Consider the following 20,144-nt stretch of genomic DNA (forward strand, 5'->3'; position numbering starts at 1 on the left):
AGTGAAGGCTGCCAAAACTGAGCTGAGGATTTGGCCACCAAGATGTAAAGTCAGCCAAACAAAAGTGCACATCGCATGGTGTCACACACCCGGGGGCTAGGACAGCTAGGCAGCAAGCGCCGCCTGATGTACCTGCTGCCGGCAGCAGCCAACCTCCAGAGGAATCTAAACCCGGGCTCCTCCCAGCTTCAGGCCGTTTGCACCACCTGGAGCCAGATTTCTCCACTACCTAAAACTGGCGACCACAGTTCAGACAGTGCCGTGTTTGTTTGTTCAAATAACAGAACTAATTCGAAAGGTCTTGCCTGCCGTAGGCTGTTTGTCTCTAAAACTAAAAACGAATCTTGCTCGTTGAACAGAGAATATGAGAGCCACATTTAAATTAGCCCTGTAGAAAACAAGTCTATTAAATGCACATCTTATCACAACATCACGTTTATACAGCTCAGAAATGATCACGGCATATGACTAGTTTCACAGGTAAGGCAAGAATTAATTGTCAATTTTAATTGTCAAGAAGAGGTTTAATCAGTTCTAAAGAGAAAATGCCAACTTTTATTACACAATTACTTTTTAATTACATTTGCTGCAGCCCCTAACTTCCAAAAGTGCAGGGAAAGTTTAGTTCTGATTATCTGTTGAGGACCAGCACAGTGTATTAAAACTAAGTCCTTTTTCTGAACTGTTTTGGAAAAAAACCTGGTAACAGGTCACTTGGGGGCTCCGATCAGTTCTGCACTGTAGCCTTCCTTGTACAACCAAGCAATGTCAGAAGCAAGGTTGAAGGTAATTTGAGAGGACTCAGACAATCAGTGCTCAATCCCCAGTCAGTTTTGTAAGGCTCAGCAGTTACTATTTAAATTTAAAATGTATTGGCATAAATGAGGCATCCTTACTTCTTCCATTTTTACGGTTAAAGTCTTTTACAGGTAGGCTTAAAGACGCAATGCAATTTCCAGAGGCTTAGGCATATTTTTTAGTGGAAGTGGCCTTTTGATAGTGTTGTTAAAAAACTGATTGCATTCCATCTGTAACGTCAGCCCAACGCAGAGTATTTTGCAAAAGCAGTTTGTTATAAATTGTTGGTAAGTGTCAGATAAAAGCATCATTCTACTACAAGCAACTAGCGGTAGACATGTAATAACATTTACATTAATATTTTATTTAAATGTATAATCAATTCACATAGTCACCCAGCTCTGTAACTCGTATGAATACTGAAATGAGAGGGCTATAACTTACAGAAAAATACTCTGAAATCACTGAAAAGGTATCCAAAAAACCCACATTCGACATTTTTACAAATGTTAGCAGCATTCAGGTCCCACTAATAATAATGAATGAGGTTTGTTTATGTCTTCCTTTCAGAACTGTAACTTGAAAATCCAGCTGTCGCCTCCAGCAGCCGGGAGCACCTGCGGCGCCCAGAGGAAGGTGACAGTCCTGTCCCCAGCAGGCAGTGCCAGAAGCTGCCCGTCACAGAGCTCACTGCCTGACCTTGTGGCAAGCTGCTTTAGGACAGAGAGGATACATTTTCCTCCGGTAAAGTCCCCCAGGGACTGCACTGAATACATTGTACATGCTTGGGTTTTACCTGTTTGATCAGTATTTCTTATTTGAAAAGATTGAGATTCTAAGGCAGCAGTGCTCTGTCTTGATACCTGAACTCCAGCTCCAGTTAGGAAACAAAAAGGCAGGTTCGCTTTACGTGCATTTATTTATACAGCCTTTCTAGATGGCCACTGAGGTTCGTGCGACAACTGCGCTGGGACTGCAGAGACATCTAGTGGGAACGAGATTTTTACAGTGGAAGCTCAGCAAGCGCGAGACGGCACCTTTTAAACTACAGCCTTTTCAAAATACTGCGCTCAGAAATGGTCCCCAAGGGCTGAAAGGCTTCTCGTATCACCACTACAGCACTACAGCTATGCAGTCCTAATCCGTCTTGTATTTCTAAAGAAGCAAAAGCAATAGCCAAGTAACGGTTTTCATTTTCACCTGGGTTTAAGTAACATTAGAAAAAAAAAATCAGCTTGTGAAGCACGCTCTGATGGGTGGGAGCCCAGCTAGGAGTGAAGGACAGCTCTGCACTAGCCCTAGGAGCTGAGCTCCCTCCTCCCCTTTCTGGGCTGAGCTTCAACTCCAGAAAGAGTGCAAGTATCGTGTCAGAAAGAGTGCAAGTATCGTGTCACATCTCATCCTGGAGTGGCAATTCCAGAGTGACTCAGTGTCTAAGTCTTGCTCCCCTGTGTCACATAATCTGGCCTGGCCACTGCTACTCTTTTTAATCTAGGTCTCAGCAAAGGAGGAAGACAGGGAGGGAAGGGAACAGAGTCAGGAAAAAAAATAATTAAGAAATACTACATTAAGTCGAAATTACAAATGGTGAACTTTAAATTCTGCCCTAATAATACTCACAGCATTGCTTTTTATTACTGCTACTATTTGAAGCCTTGTATCATAGGTGGATTAAGTCATGGGTTCAAGCTGATCTCTTCTGAAACAGGTTTCTAGAGTTCAAGGATCTCCACTAAAAATAACCTGCTTCTTGTAACTTGACAAATGGAAAACTATAATCACCAAGGAGGTTGGTTTTGGGTTACTGACGGCAAAACGGCCTTCGGGATCATTCAGTCCTGTTCATATCTGAGAGGTTGCAGCAGAAGTAGCAACATTTGATCTCCTGGCTGGCAGTGGTTTTGGAGCTAACATTATTTTAGTAGAAAAAAATCTTTCTAAAATATTGTAACCACCGTAATTTAAAAGTAAACGCAGCTAATTTTCAAGCAACTATCATAATAAAAAAAAAATAGTTGTGGAGATGCTGGATGACTGACGAAATCAGAAAGGGCCAGCAAACATTTTACCTGAAAGTTATCAAATCAAAATCAGTCGAGTTTGATTTTAATTGATGGTGGCTGTTCAGCAGGCTAAGTGAAATGAGTTTGCTAATGTAATTTCTAGGGGTAGAGGTCTTTGCTGACTACCAGAAGTCTGAACGGATCAAGTTACAGCATTATCTTTTCACTCCTACACATGATTTGTCTAAGTCAGATTTAAGGTACTTTGGTATTATGAAGAACTTTGTGTTACAGCCAATTGTATCAGAGACACACTGTCACACGTCCTGAATGACAAAACCTTATCGCAGCTGTCTCTCAGGGCTGCACAGTCCTCCTAATAGTTCTATGTTTTGGCTGGACAGCTAACAAACAGCTCTTTCGTTCCCTTTCTTAATCAAAATATGACAAAATATGGCAAAATATGACACAAAGAAATAAGGTCTTCACAGGCAAGAGGTTCTTGCCTTATTAAATTACACCGGTGTACACTGATACGAGTTTCATGCCCGTGTTACAACACAGTTAATACAATTAGTATCTGGCTATCTGATTAGGTAACACGTTCTGTCTTTTCCTAAAGTGAACACACCCCACACGTGGAACTTGTGGAGAGCACATGTATTTCAACACAACCATTGAAAATGCGCCTGAAGCTTATAAAATAATTTTAAGTAGTACGTTTTTCTAATTTCTCTCTAGTCTTGCAGTGCTGGTTATAGAATCAAGTTTATTTGTAATGTTGCTGCCTTCTTCCATACTTCATTTCTGATGTTCAAATATCTGTCTACCTTTGACAGGAAAATGAATAATTTATCACAGGATGCTTGCTATTCAAGTAAAAGCAAGAGAAGGAAATAGAGAGTTTACACAACTTGAATCGAGAGTGCTGTGGTAAACATTTACACTTATAACCCCACGGATTGGCCTTATACAACCTTTATTTTACTCTACAAGAGCAAACTCAGTGGAACAGCTTCTATTTTTGCTGAAAGTTAAGCTGTAAAATCAGCAACGGCAGGTTCTCAGAAAGGCGGAGTGCTGATCCAGCGCCCCTTAATAGGCTCAGCTTTGGAAAGCACCGAGAGCCACTGCGAACGAATTTTGCAGAAGGCCACGAACGTCACAAGGATCGGTGCTTTGAACATCCAGCTTCACCAAAGGCAATGAGGGAGCCACAAGAAGATTGCAACTCACCTGCAAGATGCAACACCTGGCATTGCTCAGATTGCTACTCAACTCCGTGTGAAACCTTACCTTCATTAATCGCACACTTGAGCATCACCGACTCGATTTAGGCATCTGTAAGCATCTGTATGGTATGAATTCACAGGTTTCTAACAAGAAGGATAGTGCACTTGCTAATTTGTAACAGATGGTACCAAGTTAAAAACCCAGTCCTGACAAGTCCTTCTCCCAGCACCACCAACTTCATAAACGTAAGTACACGTAATGAATGTTCAAAATAGGAGTTGGGAGAAGGTGAGAGAATATAGGGCCTAAAGCAGAAGAAACTGCTTCTTAAATGAACTGTTTCCACAGAGACACCGGGGCAATAAACAAGTTAAATATTTCATTAAAACTACCGAATTCTGAATGGTTCTTTTATTGGTTATTCTGAACACTAGTCTGCAACTGGAACTGTAGAAATCAACTTGACAAGGATTTGCTCCGTGTCTCAAATTATGTTTGGCATATCTCAGTACAGGACTGTATATTCAGCCTTTCAGGGCATTTCAGAAGATCTAAGTGCTATTTCCATTTTCTTTCCAGATCTGGCTCACAATTCTCCTTCAGCACGGACAAATTTAATTATCAATTGCTTAGAAATAGTACGTACACCCTGTTATTACCACTAAGTCTTATTTACTTTGACTGGTTTGTAGAATTTTCTTAATAACATGTAGGGATGCAAATTAAATAAAAAGAATCATTTTGCGTCAAATAAAACTACTGGAATTATCTGACATGATGTGTGAAAAAGAGGAATTTAATCCTGCACCTTATGTAGGGATCACACAGTTTTTTATTTACTATGAAAGAAACATAGAAAGCAATTAGAAAACAGGACAATGACAGATATTTGCCACTGAAAATGCTGAAATGAAACAAGAGAAACAACTTTTTTTCCACTTTTTGTTGCAGACAAGATAGTCTTGAAACACAGATAGCCATTTTAATGCAGGACCACATAAAACTAACAGTGTTCACAATGAAAAATTAAAAACATGTTAGAATGCAAATTTAATACATTTCCCATCAATGATCTAAACAAAAATAAGACGACCGAAGTACATTTCCAGAATCTTTTTCCCTCTGATTGTTTTCACTGCAGATCTGAGAACAAGGAAAAGTAAACTTAAAAAAAAAAAAGGCCTTACGAATTTCTTCATTCCCAAAGGAAAGCCCAGGCAGGTAATTCAATGAGATATTTATGTCCAGTAGTTGGAGGCTTATTTTAGTCTTCCCTTGATGGAATAGGTTTCTCACAGATTTACCAGACACCTCAAAAGAAATACTTTTGTATTTTATTTGGTTGATCTCTGGTATTTAGTTAGATGATGGACAGATTTTTTTTTTAAATATACTTGAGGGATAAGCTTGATATGGTCAAATGTGACTAATTATTTTAAAGTCACACTTGGACAAATGGAAACTTCATATACTGAAAACTGTAGAGTAAAAGGTATTTCATTAGTCTTTTTGACAAAGGTCTGTATCAGAAGACACATTCTTTATGTTATTTCCCATTAAGAATTCAGAGAAGACTCTCTTTTCCTTATTATCGATCGTTTTAATATGCTTAAAATTGCACAGGAAATAGTTATTGAAAACTGCTGAAAATGTAACAAATTTATTTAAAAGGTTAACATAGTTTTTCCTTACATCTGCTCCAGGATGCTAACAGTAGCGGGCAGATATTCAGGGAAATTTAAAACATTTCTTTCCACTCAGAACCACTAGAAGTGAGGACCCCGGACAAGGCTGGAGCGGGCGGATGAGCGCATCAATTCAGAACAGCCCCTCAGCGAGGAGACCGTCCACAGATGTTCAGGATTCAAAAGCTGCTCCCGTAACGCAAAGCGGAAGCAAGACGAGATAACAGCAGCATAATTTGCCCTGAATCCTTCTTCGGCTGCAAAAGATCTAACGGCCCAGGGCGGTATCATTTGTACTCCTGCTGTCTGCGCACTGGTAAATCTGAACTTTCTTTGACAGTCTTATTTTTTTCATTTATCTTTAAACTGCTACACGGTTATATATTTGGGGGGATTGGGAGGTATAAAACTACGTCTCCTTGGGCTGTCAAGTCTGCACCCAAGAGGAATCCAGTACAGAAAAAGCAAATTACACTGCTCCGATAGCCTTCCCTTCTCAGCGCTACAAGTAACCCAGCAATGAGTTAGGGGAAAAAACCGAGGATAGAACACTCTTGTTTATTCGGATGAAATATTTATTCTCTGTACGTCTCATACTGAGTATTAAAATCCCCTCAAAAGAGAAAAATAAAACATTTAATGGTAGAATTTCTTAGCATTCATCGAGAACTTGTATACGATGGCCACAGGAGTTTGCTCAGGCCACCGGACTGCCCATCAGCCTTTCCTGCCGAAGTGCCATCAGCCTCTGAAACCACTTCTCTTCTGCTTCTGCCTTCTCGATAAACAGCTGAGAGGAGAAGGGGGGAAGAAGAAAAGTAGTCAAAAGTCGTTAAACTTTCTGTTTGTTATAGTGTGTTGAAATACATACTGACTATTTCAATGCTAAGAACAGAAGCTCAGCTGCACGTGGGTGTTAAAATAGTGAAATAAACACAGTAGTAAAGGTTGAGACTCCAATAATTTGAAAGCCAAGATATTCTACATTGTCTCCCTCTGAAACAGTGAGTTTGTTGATTTGTGTAGGTCTTGCATCATTGTTAACCATATCCAGTATTAAAAACTTGCATTAGTTTAGTTACTGCAAGTCATTTTTAACCTGCTAATTCTTAAAAATAAATAAATAAATACTCGTATTTCCAATTAAAAGTGTTCACAAAGGAATTTGCATAAGTTTAGCTCCAATAATATAATATTATTAACTCTATCAGGTAGTTAAAGCCTTGGGATTTGGTAAAATGGGTAAGTTCTGAGTCTTCTATCATCTTTCCAAATGGACAAACCAAAACCAATTTTCCTGAATTTTTATGGACATGGAAAGGATTTAAAATTCCCCTACAGTCAACAAGTGAGCTACTTGGTTATAAAATGTGTTTGTAACTCAAAAACTGCATCATTTTTTAACAGAACTTGGTGTTTTGACTGGATGAATGAGTGTGATTGATTGTATATTTTTCCCATTGTATAGCTGAAAATAAAACTTAGAACTTTTTTTTTTAATTTTTTTTACAATGCTCAGATAGCTTCTCAACACAATTCCCTCTAAGAAAATCTTAAAACGTTCATACAGGTTTTCACTGCTTAGTTTTCCTATCTAACTTTCCTAAATCCCTAAGTATATGTTCTTGCATTTCTATTGCCAAGCACTTGTTTTACTGTCCAGGTCAGGTGTGACTCAATCAGTAACAGGACTTAGCAGCAATGTCTGTTAAAATACATATCAGTTAAAATGCAAGGGAAAAGTCTTCTTTTTTTTTTTTTAATTAAAAGAAAAAAGACAAAAAGATGTTTCACTTGCATTCACATGGCTTTTAGCCAAGAAGCTGGTGAACCTCCTCTTGTCATTTTCCTCTGCTGGATTATGCAAGGAAAGTAATCCTTTTTGAGCCAGTGAGCGGCCCATTAGTAAACAGTCTCCAGACCACAGATTATTTGATGGGCAAAACTGTTGTTAGGTCGTGTGAACCTGCTCTCGTTGAACAGGCTGCGTTGTTCTACAGATAACGTCAATATTGACACACTTACATTTGGATGTGCTAAGGAATTATCGTCCTGGTATTTGATGGCAGTAGGAATATTGGCAGGTGCTGTTTCTTTTTCGGGAGCAGATGCTTCAACAGTTCCCGCTCCTATTGTTACAGGTTCGTGTTTTAGTTCAGTAGGCTCTATTGACTAAAAAGAAAGAAACACATCTGAGTATTTTATCCTCAAACTCCCAACCATGACAGGATCTTAACCAAGCATTCAGCTTTCTTTGAATGCCCACAAAAGGATCCTCATGCGAATACTTCTCAGCGTGCTTAGCAGGAACCGACTGGGCATGGACTAACACCTCCGGACCGAACACACGGAGAGGAAGAAGTACTGCCAGAGGCAAGGAGAGAGTTTGCAGAACTGTACCTTTGTTTTATTTTTTGGATCGCCTTCTGAAGAAGCTGCATGAACTTCTCAGATACTTCTGGAAAAACAATAAACTGCATGTTGGGGAAACATACAGTGATGATTCAAAATCCTTTGCTGTCAGGTGGAAAAACTGAACCAACACTTTGCTTACATACTGCCAAAGACAAAAGTGCCCGAGTTCCCTAGAAAACTTGGCAGCCAAAATGCAGGCAGAGTTCTGAAGCCTGGATGTCTCACATTAGGTTTTTGGAAAGCTGTCTGAAAATGAAGCCATTTCATTTCAGGGAGTAAAAATGGTCTTGAACTCTGTTTTCAGTTCAGCAGAATTAAAAACACTGATCTCTACCCTTAATTGCAATGTAAGTGTCTGATTACTTTTGGATTTTAATCCTTCTGCTTTGCCTTAAAAAAATCTTCATGACTTGATATGACTTAAAAATAATTTTTAAAAACCGGAGTTGTGCAGCCTAGTTACAATGTACAATCAAACCAGTGGACTTCACCGAAACTGTTACACACTTAGATGTGTTCTTCCTTGCGCACCACACAAGAACACGAGAGAGTCGCTGTCCAAACTCTGACTCCAGTGGTGGGACTTAGGGTTGTCAACATCGATGCTCTTTCATCAGTGGAAACTGTATTCATAGCGTAGATTCCACCTGACTCTGAAAGGATTATGCACCAAGAAAGGATATTGAAAACTTACCTTTTTGACTTCTTTACTTGATCTGAATGTCTGTGGAACAAAGGAGTCACTTTCAATAGCTTCAATTTCTTTCACTCGTTTCACTTGCTCTACTAGGGTGGCTTGGTCTACAAAAAGAAGGTGCAATGTCAGTACACATTACTGTAAGCCTAGGATAAAAGCCGTGTCTAAGCAATGTCTTGAATATATCTTACTGCAGTGCATACCAGGAAAAGGAAAAAAACAACTTGCAATGCAGCCTAAAATATCCTGTTACACAAAAAATCATTCTCCTTTAGTAAAAATAACAACAGTGAGTGGGCCGTTACCATTGAAGGCGACACCATTCCAGATGTTAACTTAAGAATTCGCTGGAGAAGTCCTTGCAGGACAACTGCGAGATTTATGGCATGGGAATTTCCCAGAGAAGGTACGGGATCGTGGCCAGAACAACCAACACGGTGGAGTCCAGTCTGCGTGCAGTAGTAAAACTACTTCTCCTTGTACCAAGGGGAATTTTGCTTTGGCTGTGGATGCCCAGAGACGTGCCACCACCCCTGTTCTCGTGACAAGCTACATCATGAGTTCTGTACGGCTTGTTCATTGCAGTACAGCCGACAAAAAAGTGTTTGCTTTACTGCCGGTTTCATTTTCTGCTTCTTCAGATTCAGAGCTCAGTTAATCTTCGTTACCAACTTCTGTGTCTAACTGCAGTGACAAGCAAATCTGGAATTCATTCTTCTAACTGCATGCTCCCGCTTACAACGTTAACCAGTTTATCTCCAGCTTATTTACTTCTGAACGCCAGATGCTTTCTGCACCCGTATGTTGGGGCCGCCCTGAGACGGTCGAGGCGGAGTGTCGGGCAGCAGCGGGCAGTCTCTGTGAAGCGCACTATAGCACAGGTGAGGCAGACAAAAGAGATACAACTTGCAGGAAGCCTCCAAAAAGCTCCAGCTTTGGCAAAGCTCAGCCCAGCAGCTGCGCTACAGCAAAGCTTGAGTTCGTACTTAAGCGTAATTCTTTTGGGTTAAAAAGGAAAAAATTGCTTGCTTACAATTAACCTTGTGTTTAAAAGTTCTGTTGGCTTGGTGCTAAGGACTTCTTTTCTAAAAAAGATTTCTAAAGATCCCATGGGAAGTACAAAACCAAATATACCAATGCCCTCCTAGAGAGAGGAAATCGTAATTCCTCGAGCTCTTGGGTACACCTGGTCTGAGGGTACGAAAGGAACGGTGAGCGTCCTGGTAGCCACAGGACTGAAACCGAGGATCAGAGATAAGCCAGTGAATGCAGTTTTAAAACCAGTTGCTCAGCGCTTTATTACGCACAACCTACGGCCAGTTCCCAGCCTGCTACAGTATCCTATGCGACTCTTACCCAAACCTATAGGAATGACAAATTATTAAGGGGGCAAAAATCACTAAATGTTTAGAATTACATCAGTGACATTAACTTGGGGAAAATGGACTGGAGGAAGCAGAACCCATTAGCGCATGATATTTTTGACAAACGCATTATTGGTAGATAAAATGACTTCCATATGTTGTTTGTCAGATGTCAGTGGAAAGGATATGTATTTCATAGTAAAATCAAAAATAATGGAGTCAGAAAGCTAAGAGGCTACAGACAAAAAAAAAATAAATCAATACTAACTCATTGCCCAGCAAGTCTTTTTACTGTGTTACCGTGAAAAAAACAAGCTAAATATCGCGTTAGGGATTGTTGAGGCCATTTTTTATAAATAGGCCATCCCAGCAGCAGCAAGAACGATGATCAATGGCAGCAGCCGGGGCCCGCTGACAGCACGCCGCGCAGAGCGCCGCGACGCACGGCACCGGGAGCAGCGGGGGCAGCGGACGGCCCTGCCCAGCGCCGTGCGGGCACCAGTGGCCGTTGTCGCTCTTTTTGCCTCCCACCATAAAGCCGGCTCTGCTACGGAGCCTTCACCTAACCTAATGTTAGAGGAATCTCCGGATCCCTGTGCCTCGGCTGCCCGAGCCACGGAGGATTTGATGTCGGGCACCGGTGGCAGTTTGGTGTTTTACGCTTCCCGCGAGGGGTGGGCGCGAACACACACGGGGTTTCTGGGGCTGCTGTCTCATGTTGGGTTAGTCCGTGTTAGCAGTGATTTGAAATGTCCCTTTAGAAACAAAATGCATACCTCTGTCGGATGAATCCCTGAGATGCTATCCCCCAATTTTACACACGCAGTAATTAGAAACGCCAGGGACTCAGATAAAGGAAGAAGCAACTTGCCTGCAAGCTCCACCGGACACATTCCCATTTGTTTGCTTATTCCTAAAGACAAAACCGCTGATGAATCCTGCTATGAATTTAACAGGTTTTGGAACAGAAGCACCTAGCATCTTGTCAGTGACCCATTAAACTGTTTTAAATCAAATAAAAATCTATTTTATATATTTCTTGTATGACATTCAGGTGCAAATGTAAAACGCTCACTGGATTCATTTTTAATCTATAGCCCTGACTAGGAAAATGAACCGATCCCTTTACCTAAGCTAGACCTGCTTGACGAAAACTCCCTAAGAATCAAGGCAACGTCAAAATAAACCTAAGATGTTCCTCAGAATATATGTTTCTTCATATTTAACTAATTTCATTTAAAGGGGTATACTTGGCTAATTTAGCTGACCCACTGAAAATATAATACACATTAAGTGAAATCTTTGGAAATAGTTGCGGAACAAATTGCTATTTTTTCTGCTCTTTTGTTTATGAGCTGAGGATGAAAAGAAGAAAGCACAAACAGACAAATCGGCTGAAGAGGAAATTATTTTACATTTCACCTGGCATTACTTTGGGTGCCCTTAGGTGATACCACAGAATCTTGATCCTACTGCATGCGTACTGCTTCAGCTGTAATTCAGCTGCAAGTACTCTCACACCTACGATCCACTGCTTAAATATGCTATAGCCATATAATCTACCCTTTGTGGTATTTTAAAACAAGTCTGCACAGTAACATCCTTTCTTCAGCAGAACAGACATAGCAGGGCTCAAATCAAATCAAATGGGGAAACTTTCGCAACTGAGCTCCGAAGTCCAGAAGAGGCAGCTCCGAACAGCCGGCTTTCTGCACCCGCGCTAAATTCACCCCTGCGGGTTTTCCACGTGCGCCATTCCCCACGTCCGCTCACACCCCGCAGCCTTTCAGGGCATTTACAAATACCGAGGAGCAAGCCAAAGTCGGCTCGCAGAGCGCTAGGACACGGCGCTGAACGCGGTGGATGCTTCGTGCCGTGCCGGTGAGCAGCAGCTACACGAGGGCGCAGGCAGCCGGGGCTGCCCCGAGCCCAGCCCCGCGCTGCAGCCTGCGCAGGGCCTGCCGACGTCGCAGGGCACACCGCATTTGTCACTGTGGCTAATAGCAGGGGTACGCTGCTCTTTTTTCTCCGCACACAAAAGCAAGATATGTAATTCAATGCTCAATTTACCCTTGTCTCGTAGGAGATTTTTCCCCGCTAATTGATAGAAATTAAGCCATTAATCAAGCCACCAGCCATCATTCAAACCAGGGAAGATGAATACAAACTTTCATCATAACCACCTTCCCCATTTTAGTGTTCATTAGCATTAATTTTTAATGCAATTATGCTATTCTTTTACGCTGAGCTCATAAATTACTGCTCTTTTGTTGCTCGCTGGCCTTGTAAAATCCAAGGTAATGCTTTGTGCTCTGATCTTAAAGGCAATTACTGGGTTCTTCTATCTTTTATATATCTGTATCCCAAATAACCTCTGTATTGTATGTACAAACTAACGAGTGGATATATTGCATATACATTGAATATGTAACAATTTGTCTATATTGAGCTTACACACGTCTCTCGGACACATTCGGATAAATAAAAGTATTTCCACGCCCAGCCACACCCCGTCGCAGGCAGGGATGCAGCCGCACCGAACCAGCAGAATCGAAGTCGGTCCCGTTCTGGTCCTGTGCGCTGGGCGCGCGGAAAAAGACGGGTGCATGAGAGACCTGCAGGGAACGGGACGAGTACCTGGACGTGGGCCGTGGCGAGGCACACGGCTGCACACGCAGGACAGCAGCGCTGGGCCCGTGCCCCCTCGCGGGGTTTTTCATGGACCTCTCTTTGTCTGCTCTTCAGAAAGTCGTGCTGAAAGCTGAGGACGGGCGACTGCACACGCCCCGTGATTTCTTTCTCCTGCACGCTGCAGCGTGCGGTACCGTCTGCGGAGGCTTTACAGAGAAGCTATGAAATATGCGTATTTTAACAATTCCACAGCACTGCACGTTGACACACGGTGCCACGATGATGCTGGTGTCAATAGCAGTAACTTCCAGGCTTTTATTCCAGTCCATATATTGATTCTCAGTAACACATCAGGGGAAATGCACAGTAGCAAGAACCACCTCTGGTTACCCTCAAACACCGAACACAATTTAAGTGGCTAAATGAAAAATAGCTGAGCAAAAATTGTATTTTTTTCTCAAATTACTTTTCCAGCTCTTCACTGGGCCAGGCCTTTAGTTGGTACACGAAACAACGCCGTTCATGCCAACTAAACATATGTCATGTTTGACTGGTGCTAGGCGCATGTATTCAAAATCCCACCACACTGAGGCATCAGCCAGCATAAATGAGAAAATGCATTCTCAGCTAAGTCTCACACTTATCCCATGGACTCATTCTGGCTGTCCAAATAAATGCGCATTTGACACGTGGTAAGTACACGTGTAACAGTGGCACAGTCATGGAGATCAACAAAACAACATCTTTTAACAGAATATAAAAGGCTCCACACAAGGGGCTGTGGTTCATACAAATGGATCCAATTCCTGATGAATTTAGCCAATACGCAGTCTCCCCTAACTTCACAGGCTCCTTAATTCGTGCCTTTTTTTTTCAGGGGGAAAAAGGCTCGAACCTGCTTCTTCAACCCATTGGCCAAGTGCCAAGAATGCTTTTCTCCTCTGAGTCAAAATCCACCTTTGTTTAGGCAAATCAGTACATTTGGAAATGATCCCGTTTGCTCCTGCTTTACCGAGACGTCGTACTTTTCTGCCCGAACTCTGAGGTGGGTTTAAGCTTTTCCCAGCTCCTGTACCCAGCCTTGCACAATCACGTCCAAAGCACGCCCACGAGCTAAACCCCCCGGACTTTACTTGAAATGCAGCTGCTGCAGATGACGGTGAGGAAAGACGGCACGCTCTGCCTTTAAAGCTCTCCAAACCTGACGCCCTGCTATGCTGCTGTCTCTGCTCTCTTCTTAAAATCCCTGAAGGAATAACGCTCGCTCACCTCGCAGGGCCGTCGCAAGATGAAACATCAACAGCTTGAACACGCAGATCCTGTAGTGGTGAGCCCCCAGAACAGCCTGTGAACAAATTCCTAATGCTGTTTTTAAGATGAGGTTTGAATAGCTACAGTGAAATAAAGTACGGATCTGCCTATTTAGTAACGAGACTGTAAAATAATTGATAGTTCCTACTAACTGAACTGTCCAAGAGGAAGCAACACTGACTGAGGGAGAAATTCAGTGGATAATTTGCAATTATGGACTTAAAAGTCATAATGTTTAATTCTGTGGTTTTTTTCCTTGATTTCCACGTGCTCGATTGCCCTCAGCGCAGAGGTGTGCTTTAGCTGCGCACACACGCCCCGAGCGCTTCCTCCTCAACACGGCGGGAGCAGCAAAGCGCACGTGGGACGGCGGCTGGCGGCAAATCAAAGGCTAAAAGAAAATGAAAAAAAACCCACTTTCTTACAATTGTTATTGGAGAAAACAATTCTAATACCTGCCTCCTCTGGGGAGTATGTGTAGCGAGGCAAGTTTCCCCATGTGCCGGTACGAGGAGCCCCTGAGGGCTCCCCTCCTGGCAGACAAGGCCTTGGCGCTGGTTGAGGCTGGGTGAAACGTCCCTCCAGCTCCTCCAGCTTTCTGCTTCTGCTGGCGCAAAAGCTTCACGCCAGACTGTCCAGGAAAACCAAGCCCGAGCGGCTGACTGTGGCACTGTGCCATTTTTTTCTATTCTGTTTTCCTTTTCAGTAAGCGTAACTCTTCAAGAGGAGGGCGCGTGGCTGGCTGCTGCCGCAAGGGTTTCCACCCGCAGCCTGGCCCCGGCCCCGCTGGAGGTGCCGGACCTGGGCGCGACGCTGGAGCGGAGCAGAGGAGCGCCGGTGCTGCGCTGCGGGGGGCTCACGGCGCCTCTGAGACCAAGCCGGCTCCTCGCGCCGCGCCGTCTGCTTGCGGTTCGTGCGCTCTTTGCCGCAGTTTTCTGTTCGTGTCGGAGCTGCTGGCTTCTTACACTTCTCACAGGTCTCTCACACGTCTTAATTAGCTTCCGATTCCTCTTCACTCTTGTCAAATCTGTTTTCCTGTGTATTAAATCTATTTTTGTTAAAAACAAAAAATGACGGCGATGATTTGGAGGCAAATACAAGGTTGTATGTCACTCCTGGAAGGAGCCTACGCGTGATGTGGTTTTACTGTCAAAATGTAGCTCTGGGAATTTTGCCATGGTAAATTCTAGGAGCGCAGACCCAGCAATGGGGTAATACCTTAATGCCTCAACGTGAAGGAAAGAAAACATAACTCAATTAAAATATATACTTGGGGGATTTTTCTGACACTCTGTATACTTGGGAAAACTGCCACCTACCCTGACCTTTCTCTTATAATTATGTATGTCATCTTAAGTATCATTAATTTAGTCTGTACTTCACTCATCCTACGTGTTTACCGAGTGTCTGGATTTTTCTTTGACTTTAATAACCCATTACTTTATATAACCCTTAATAATCTATTTCCAGTTGGGAAAAATACCTGCTTAAAATGAAGGACACGACTTTCTAGCAATTGTTTTGGGGAACAGTGGTATAGACTTAAAAATAACAACTGGCAGATACGTAGATGCTTGGTGCTTTGAGCTGATGGATTTCTTTTCAATTCGGTGTGAGGACTTGCATGGGAACTTCGACCAAATGCGTGTGTTTCTGCAGGACTGCAGTACAAATCACAAAGGTAAGTTTTTTCTGGCTGCAAATAAGTAATTCATTTAGAATCCACAGGGCCATTCCTCAGCTGAACAACAGATTCATTACTTGTCTAAGAACACATTTTGACAGAAAGTTAGACCACAGCTATGGTATATTACTGATATACTTGACTCCTCCTGCTTTTTCACTATTTCACAAGGTTTAATTACGAGGTGCCTTCCTTATATCTAACTCGCCAGGATGGCTGCGCGATCTGAAACGACCCACAGCGTTTAGGAAGCATCCCTTTAACACGCCGACAATTTTTCGGCTGTGATTTCCCAAAGGTGCAAAGAAGGAAGGAACGCGTGTCCTCTGGCATGCGAGCCTCGAGCCTCCGAGGCCCAGCGCCACGCACTGCGTTACAGTCGCTTCTTGAAACGGGCAGCCAAGGCAGCGCTGCCGTACGCGACCATAAACATGAGACCGAAAAAATGGTTCTGCCTTCGCCTTCTCCCCGCTGTGGGTCCCCGGGGGTCCCCTGTGGAGCCCCCGCTGGCACACCCGTGCTGCTCCCCAGGACCCCCCAGGGGGGTTATTTTGTGTCTCGAGCGCTGCGGAAGCTAAGGTCAACTCTAAACACACCAAAACACCATGAAACCGTTTCTGGCAGTGATCATGTAATAGTTTCTGACTGAATTGATTGTTCGCTGACAATACCCGGCTCAGCCTTGCAAATGCATCAACTGCGTAATGAGCAGCTATTAAGTCCATTGATTTTCTGATTTCAATTGATAGCCAACAGGCCAAAGCTGCACATCAATATTTGCGTAACTAATACCCAAGAGCTAACAATTTTGACAAATGAAAACCTCAACAGACCAAACAGTGCAAATTAATGGAAATTTAAAGACCAAACCTCAGGATTTAAGAGAAATATTTAATGGATGAACAGAGATGCCTTACGTTTCTGGAGAATTCTGGTTCTTGCACGGGGAAATAAGTAAATAGAGGGAAGCTCCCAGGAGTATGCTGATCTCTTGGCACCCCAAGGCAGGGAATTCTGCGCCATGGAGCAGCGATCTCGAGATGCCAGCTCCTCAAAAGGGACCGCTGCAAAACCAACCTCTCTGAACAACGCAGAGACGAACCACGTGCACGGTGCAGCGGTACTTACCCGTCCCCTGGCTGCTGATGTCTGCTACCAGCTGGAAACCAGCAGCTCACAACCCCCCCGCCTACCTCCGAGCTCTATTTATTTATTTTTAAATAATGCTGGAATCTAAGAAGAAGCGGTACAAATACGCACTTCAGCTTCCCCTTCAGCAGGATTCTCTCTCTCTCCCTCTCTGCAAAACAAATGCGTAACCCAGAGGAGGGGCAGATGACGGCATTGGTGCCCTCATGTCCCACCGCCCTTTTTGCTTTTCGGGGGACACCCCGCTGCGGTCCCCACCGTGAGGGCTTTTGGGGGCCTGGGGCTGCCCTTCTGGCTCGGCAGGACGGGAGCTGCCGGCGGTTTTGCCAGGGCTCCCCCGCGCTCCGTCTCACACACCCTTGTTTATTTTCCCTTCTAGACGCAGCTTTTCAATATATAGCTATAAATTTTTTTAAATGATTGAAGTCAGATAACTAATTACGTGATTGCTTTACAGTCCCATTACCTTAACTGATGCTTGTCTCAGACTTATCCTTTAGCACAAAGAAAGGCCATGAAGACGACGGTAAAATACGCAACATTAATGAAATACAGGCACAATGCTTATTTTTCATCTGTCTTAAATTTTGAAGACAATTTCAAGACTTTTAATTTGTAAAAAAAAGTCATAAATTGCCCTGTGAGACAGAACATGAGTTTATCTGTATTCCCACTTTTAGAATAGAAGCAGTTAAAATCGGAATATTGCTGGTCCTCTGCAACTGTGTACGTGTGTGCCACCCTCCAGCACCTTCTCAAAGACAGCACGGAACAGAACTGAGGTGCTAACTGGTTGATCTAAAGCACGCCTTCGAAAGGATTTGGAAGAGATTTGAAAGAGGCGTTTTTAACACGATGCTGATGATATAGTACATGCCCATAGTAAGGAGCATTTTTCTTTTGGGGGATAGGAGGGAAGGGAAAATAACTTTGTCAGGTGAGGTTTTAGCTTTGAACCTGCATTACCTACCTATGAAGGGCTTGATCCTCCCGGGTGTGATAATAAAACTTTAATTATACCCACAGTCCTTGCTAAAATAAAACGTTTCAAATACCAGCTGCAAAATATTTTTAATATTTCTGCACACCTTGTTGATACTCCGTCTCTCTTAAAGGATCCCCTGTATTAATGGGCTTCATTCCAAAGGAAAATTTATCTGATTTCTTCCCTCCATAACTGTGTACGAAAACAGATAAATGCTGCTTTGTATTTTAATACAGAAGCAAAACAAGACACTTCCACAGATGATATAAGGGAAGTAGTTATTTTTAATCTACTTTTCCCTCAAATAAGGGCGCATTGCAATTTCCCTCTAACTATCCACAGGCTCTGTGCGTTGCTTTTCTGCTCCATGGGTTTTCAGCTAATGCACACAATAAAGCCAAATCTCAGACTATTCATATGCAAACTCAAGGATTAAAATAAAACATTCCTCTTTCCCAGGTGAAGAATGAACGCTCATAACACTGAAAAAGCGCGGCAATATTTCAAGCAGCGTCAGTTCCCTCCACCAAGTGCAGCTGCCTGCAGGTGGGCACAAGCCTGACTGACGCTAGGAGCTGTGCGCTACGTGACCAGTAGCCGTGCTTCTGTCTTTTCCTAGAATCAAACCGCAGTTGTGTCAGCCCATCAGATCCCACGGTTTTTCACAAAAGGCCACGGTGCCATTTGAAAACCCATCGTTTCAGGGCGATTTTAAAAGGAGCTCGCTGAACTTGGGCATTCACCCGAGTTAGGCAAGGGGTAGATGTGGGGGAGCTGCCAGCGCGGAGTCCTGCTTTCCTGCATGGCCAAACAGGCAATAATTTCCCATACGTTTACCTTACCGTATCACTAATAATTTGCACCACCTGCACAACATGAACGATGACCATTACTCAACCAAACATCCCACCTGCTCTTTAGGGAACTGTGTTGGTGGTACGAAGACATGAACTCACTTTCTAGGCCAAGGGCTCGTCACGCCCCGCTGAATCAGGGCGTCGGGAGCCAAGGAGGCCCTACGCTGCCACCCCCTGGCGTTGCTCTGGCTCCCCCAAACCTCCCCGCTGGGCACTGCCCGACTGCCCCACCACGGCACGAAGCAGGACCGTGCCCATGTGCTTGGGATGGGGTGGGGAGAGGCCCCCACGGCTGCCAGGGGACCTGGGACGCAGCTGGGCACAGCCTTGGCACCTGCGGGGGCGCACGGCCAAGGGGGGCACGAGACGGGAAGCTGCAGGAGGCCACCATCTTCTGCACGAAGGACAGGCACAAAGCAGCCCCGAATTTAAGAAACACATTCCAAAGTGGTTATTAATTACAGAAGCTTTAATAGAAACCCCGGGATTGATTAGTGAAGAAGCCATTATCTTCAGGGGTGCATCGACCCCAGTGATGGTGATCAGCTGCGCTGTGGAAGACGGCCGATAAGGACGCCAAGGTTCACACAGCAATTTTATCATTCGCGTTTTTAACTACTATTTAGATGCTTTTCCTAATATGCTGTCCTTTGCCACCGCAACTGCACAAAACTTCACATTTTTTTTATATTATCCTTGATTTGTTTCTGCTTACTTTTAATTATAAAACGTCAATAAAAAGATTAAACACACATAAAAAAAGATCACAGTGCGTGCCAGATGCTGAAACTGCCTCCAGAGACCGGCAGCGCAACACCAGGTGTTTGTGTCAGCCTAATGAAGCAACATCCGCACCCAAGGGACGCGAAGGGTGGAGCTGCAGAGACCTGCGCTTTGCTCAAAATCTGCCATTACGAAGGCAAATCTGGAAGGACTTGAAATTACAGTTGTGATAAGACAGGATGAAATTTCACCGTGGGAATAAAACAATGTTTGCAAGCGTTTCAATCGTTCATTTTGCAGAATCTCACCCTGCGACCTCCTGCAGCTACGCGGTGTGAGGGAGTCCAACAGTTCCTCGCAGACGGGGGCACCTCCCGGCCCGAGGCACCCAGCGCGGGGCGACGACCACGGAGCGTTTCGGCATACGGATGAAAGCAGGCGCTGCATTTCGTTCACGGTATCTGTACTAAATAACTTGGGGACTCAACAGACTGAGTTCAGGTCACTGCCAGAAAAATGAACTTGGATAAAATTTACTGAATGTAAGCTATGACCTAAGGCAATACCTAATGAACTTAAGGGCATCCCAATATATTTCTGTATCGTTGA

General features: G+C 43.6%; 1 protein-coding gene and 1 long non-coding RNA gene across 7 annotated transcripts in view; one reads left to right on the forward strand and one right to left on the reverse strand.

Moving 5' to 3' along the window:
- LOC310903965 lies at window positions 1-5,002 on the forward strand. Its single transcript, XR_014587974.1, has 2 exons — window positions 1-1,542; window positions 3,641-5,002. It is a non-coding gene; the product is annotated as an uncharacterized lncRNA (long non-coding RNA).
- The window catches only part of RSRC1 (arginine and serine rich coiled-coil 1), a 145,184-nt gene continuing 129,890 nt past the window's right edge, over window positions 4,851-20,144 (reverse strand). For all 6 annotated transcript variants that reach the window (XM_083848076.1, XM_083848072.1, XM_083848074.1 and 3 more), the window contains 3 exons: window positions 8,829-8,935; window positions 7,745-7,891; window positions 4,851-6,509 (listed from right to left, as the gene is read on the reverse strand). In XM_083848076.1, coding sequence (XP_083704202.1) covers window positions 6,417-6,509; window positions 7,745-7,891; window positions 8,829-8,935 — 347 coding nt within the window. In that variant the 3' untranslated portion in view covers window positions 4,851-6,416. The remainder of the gene's footprint in view (window positions 6,510-7,744; window positions 7,892-8,828; window positions 8,936-20,144) is intronic.

Source organism: Anser anser (genome assembly GCF_964211835.1).
Source record: "Anser anser genome assembly, chromosome: 9".
In the NCBI taxonomy this organism is placed as follows: Eukaryota; Metazoa; Chordata; class Aves; order Anseriformes; family Anatidae; genus Anser; species Anser anser.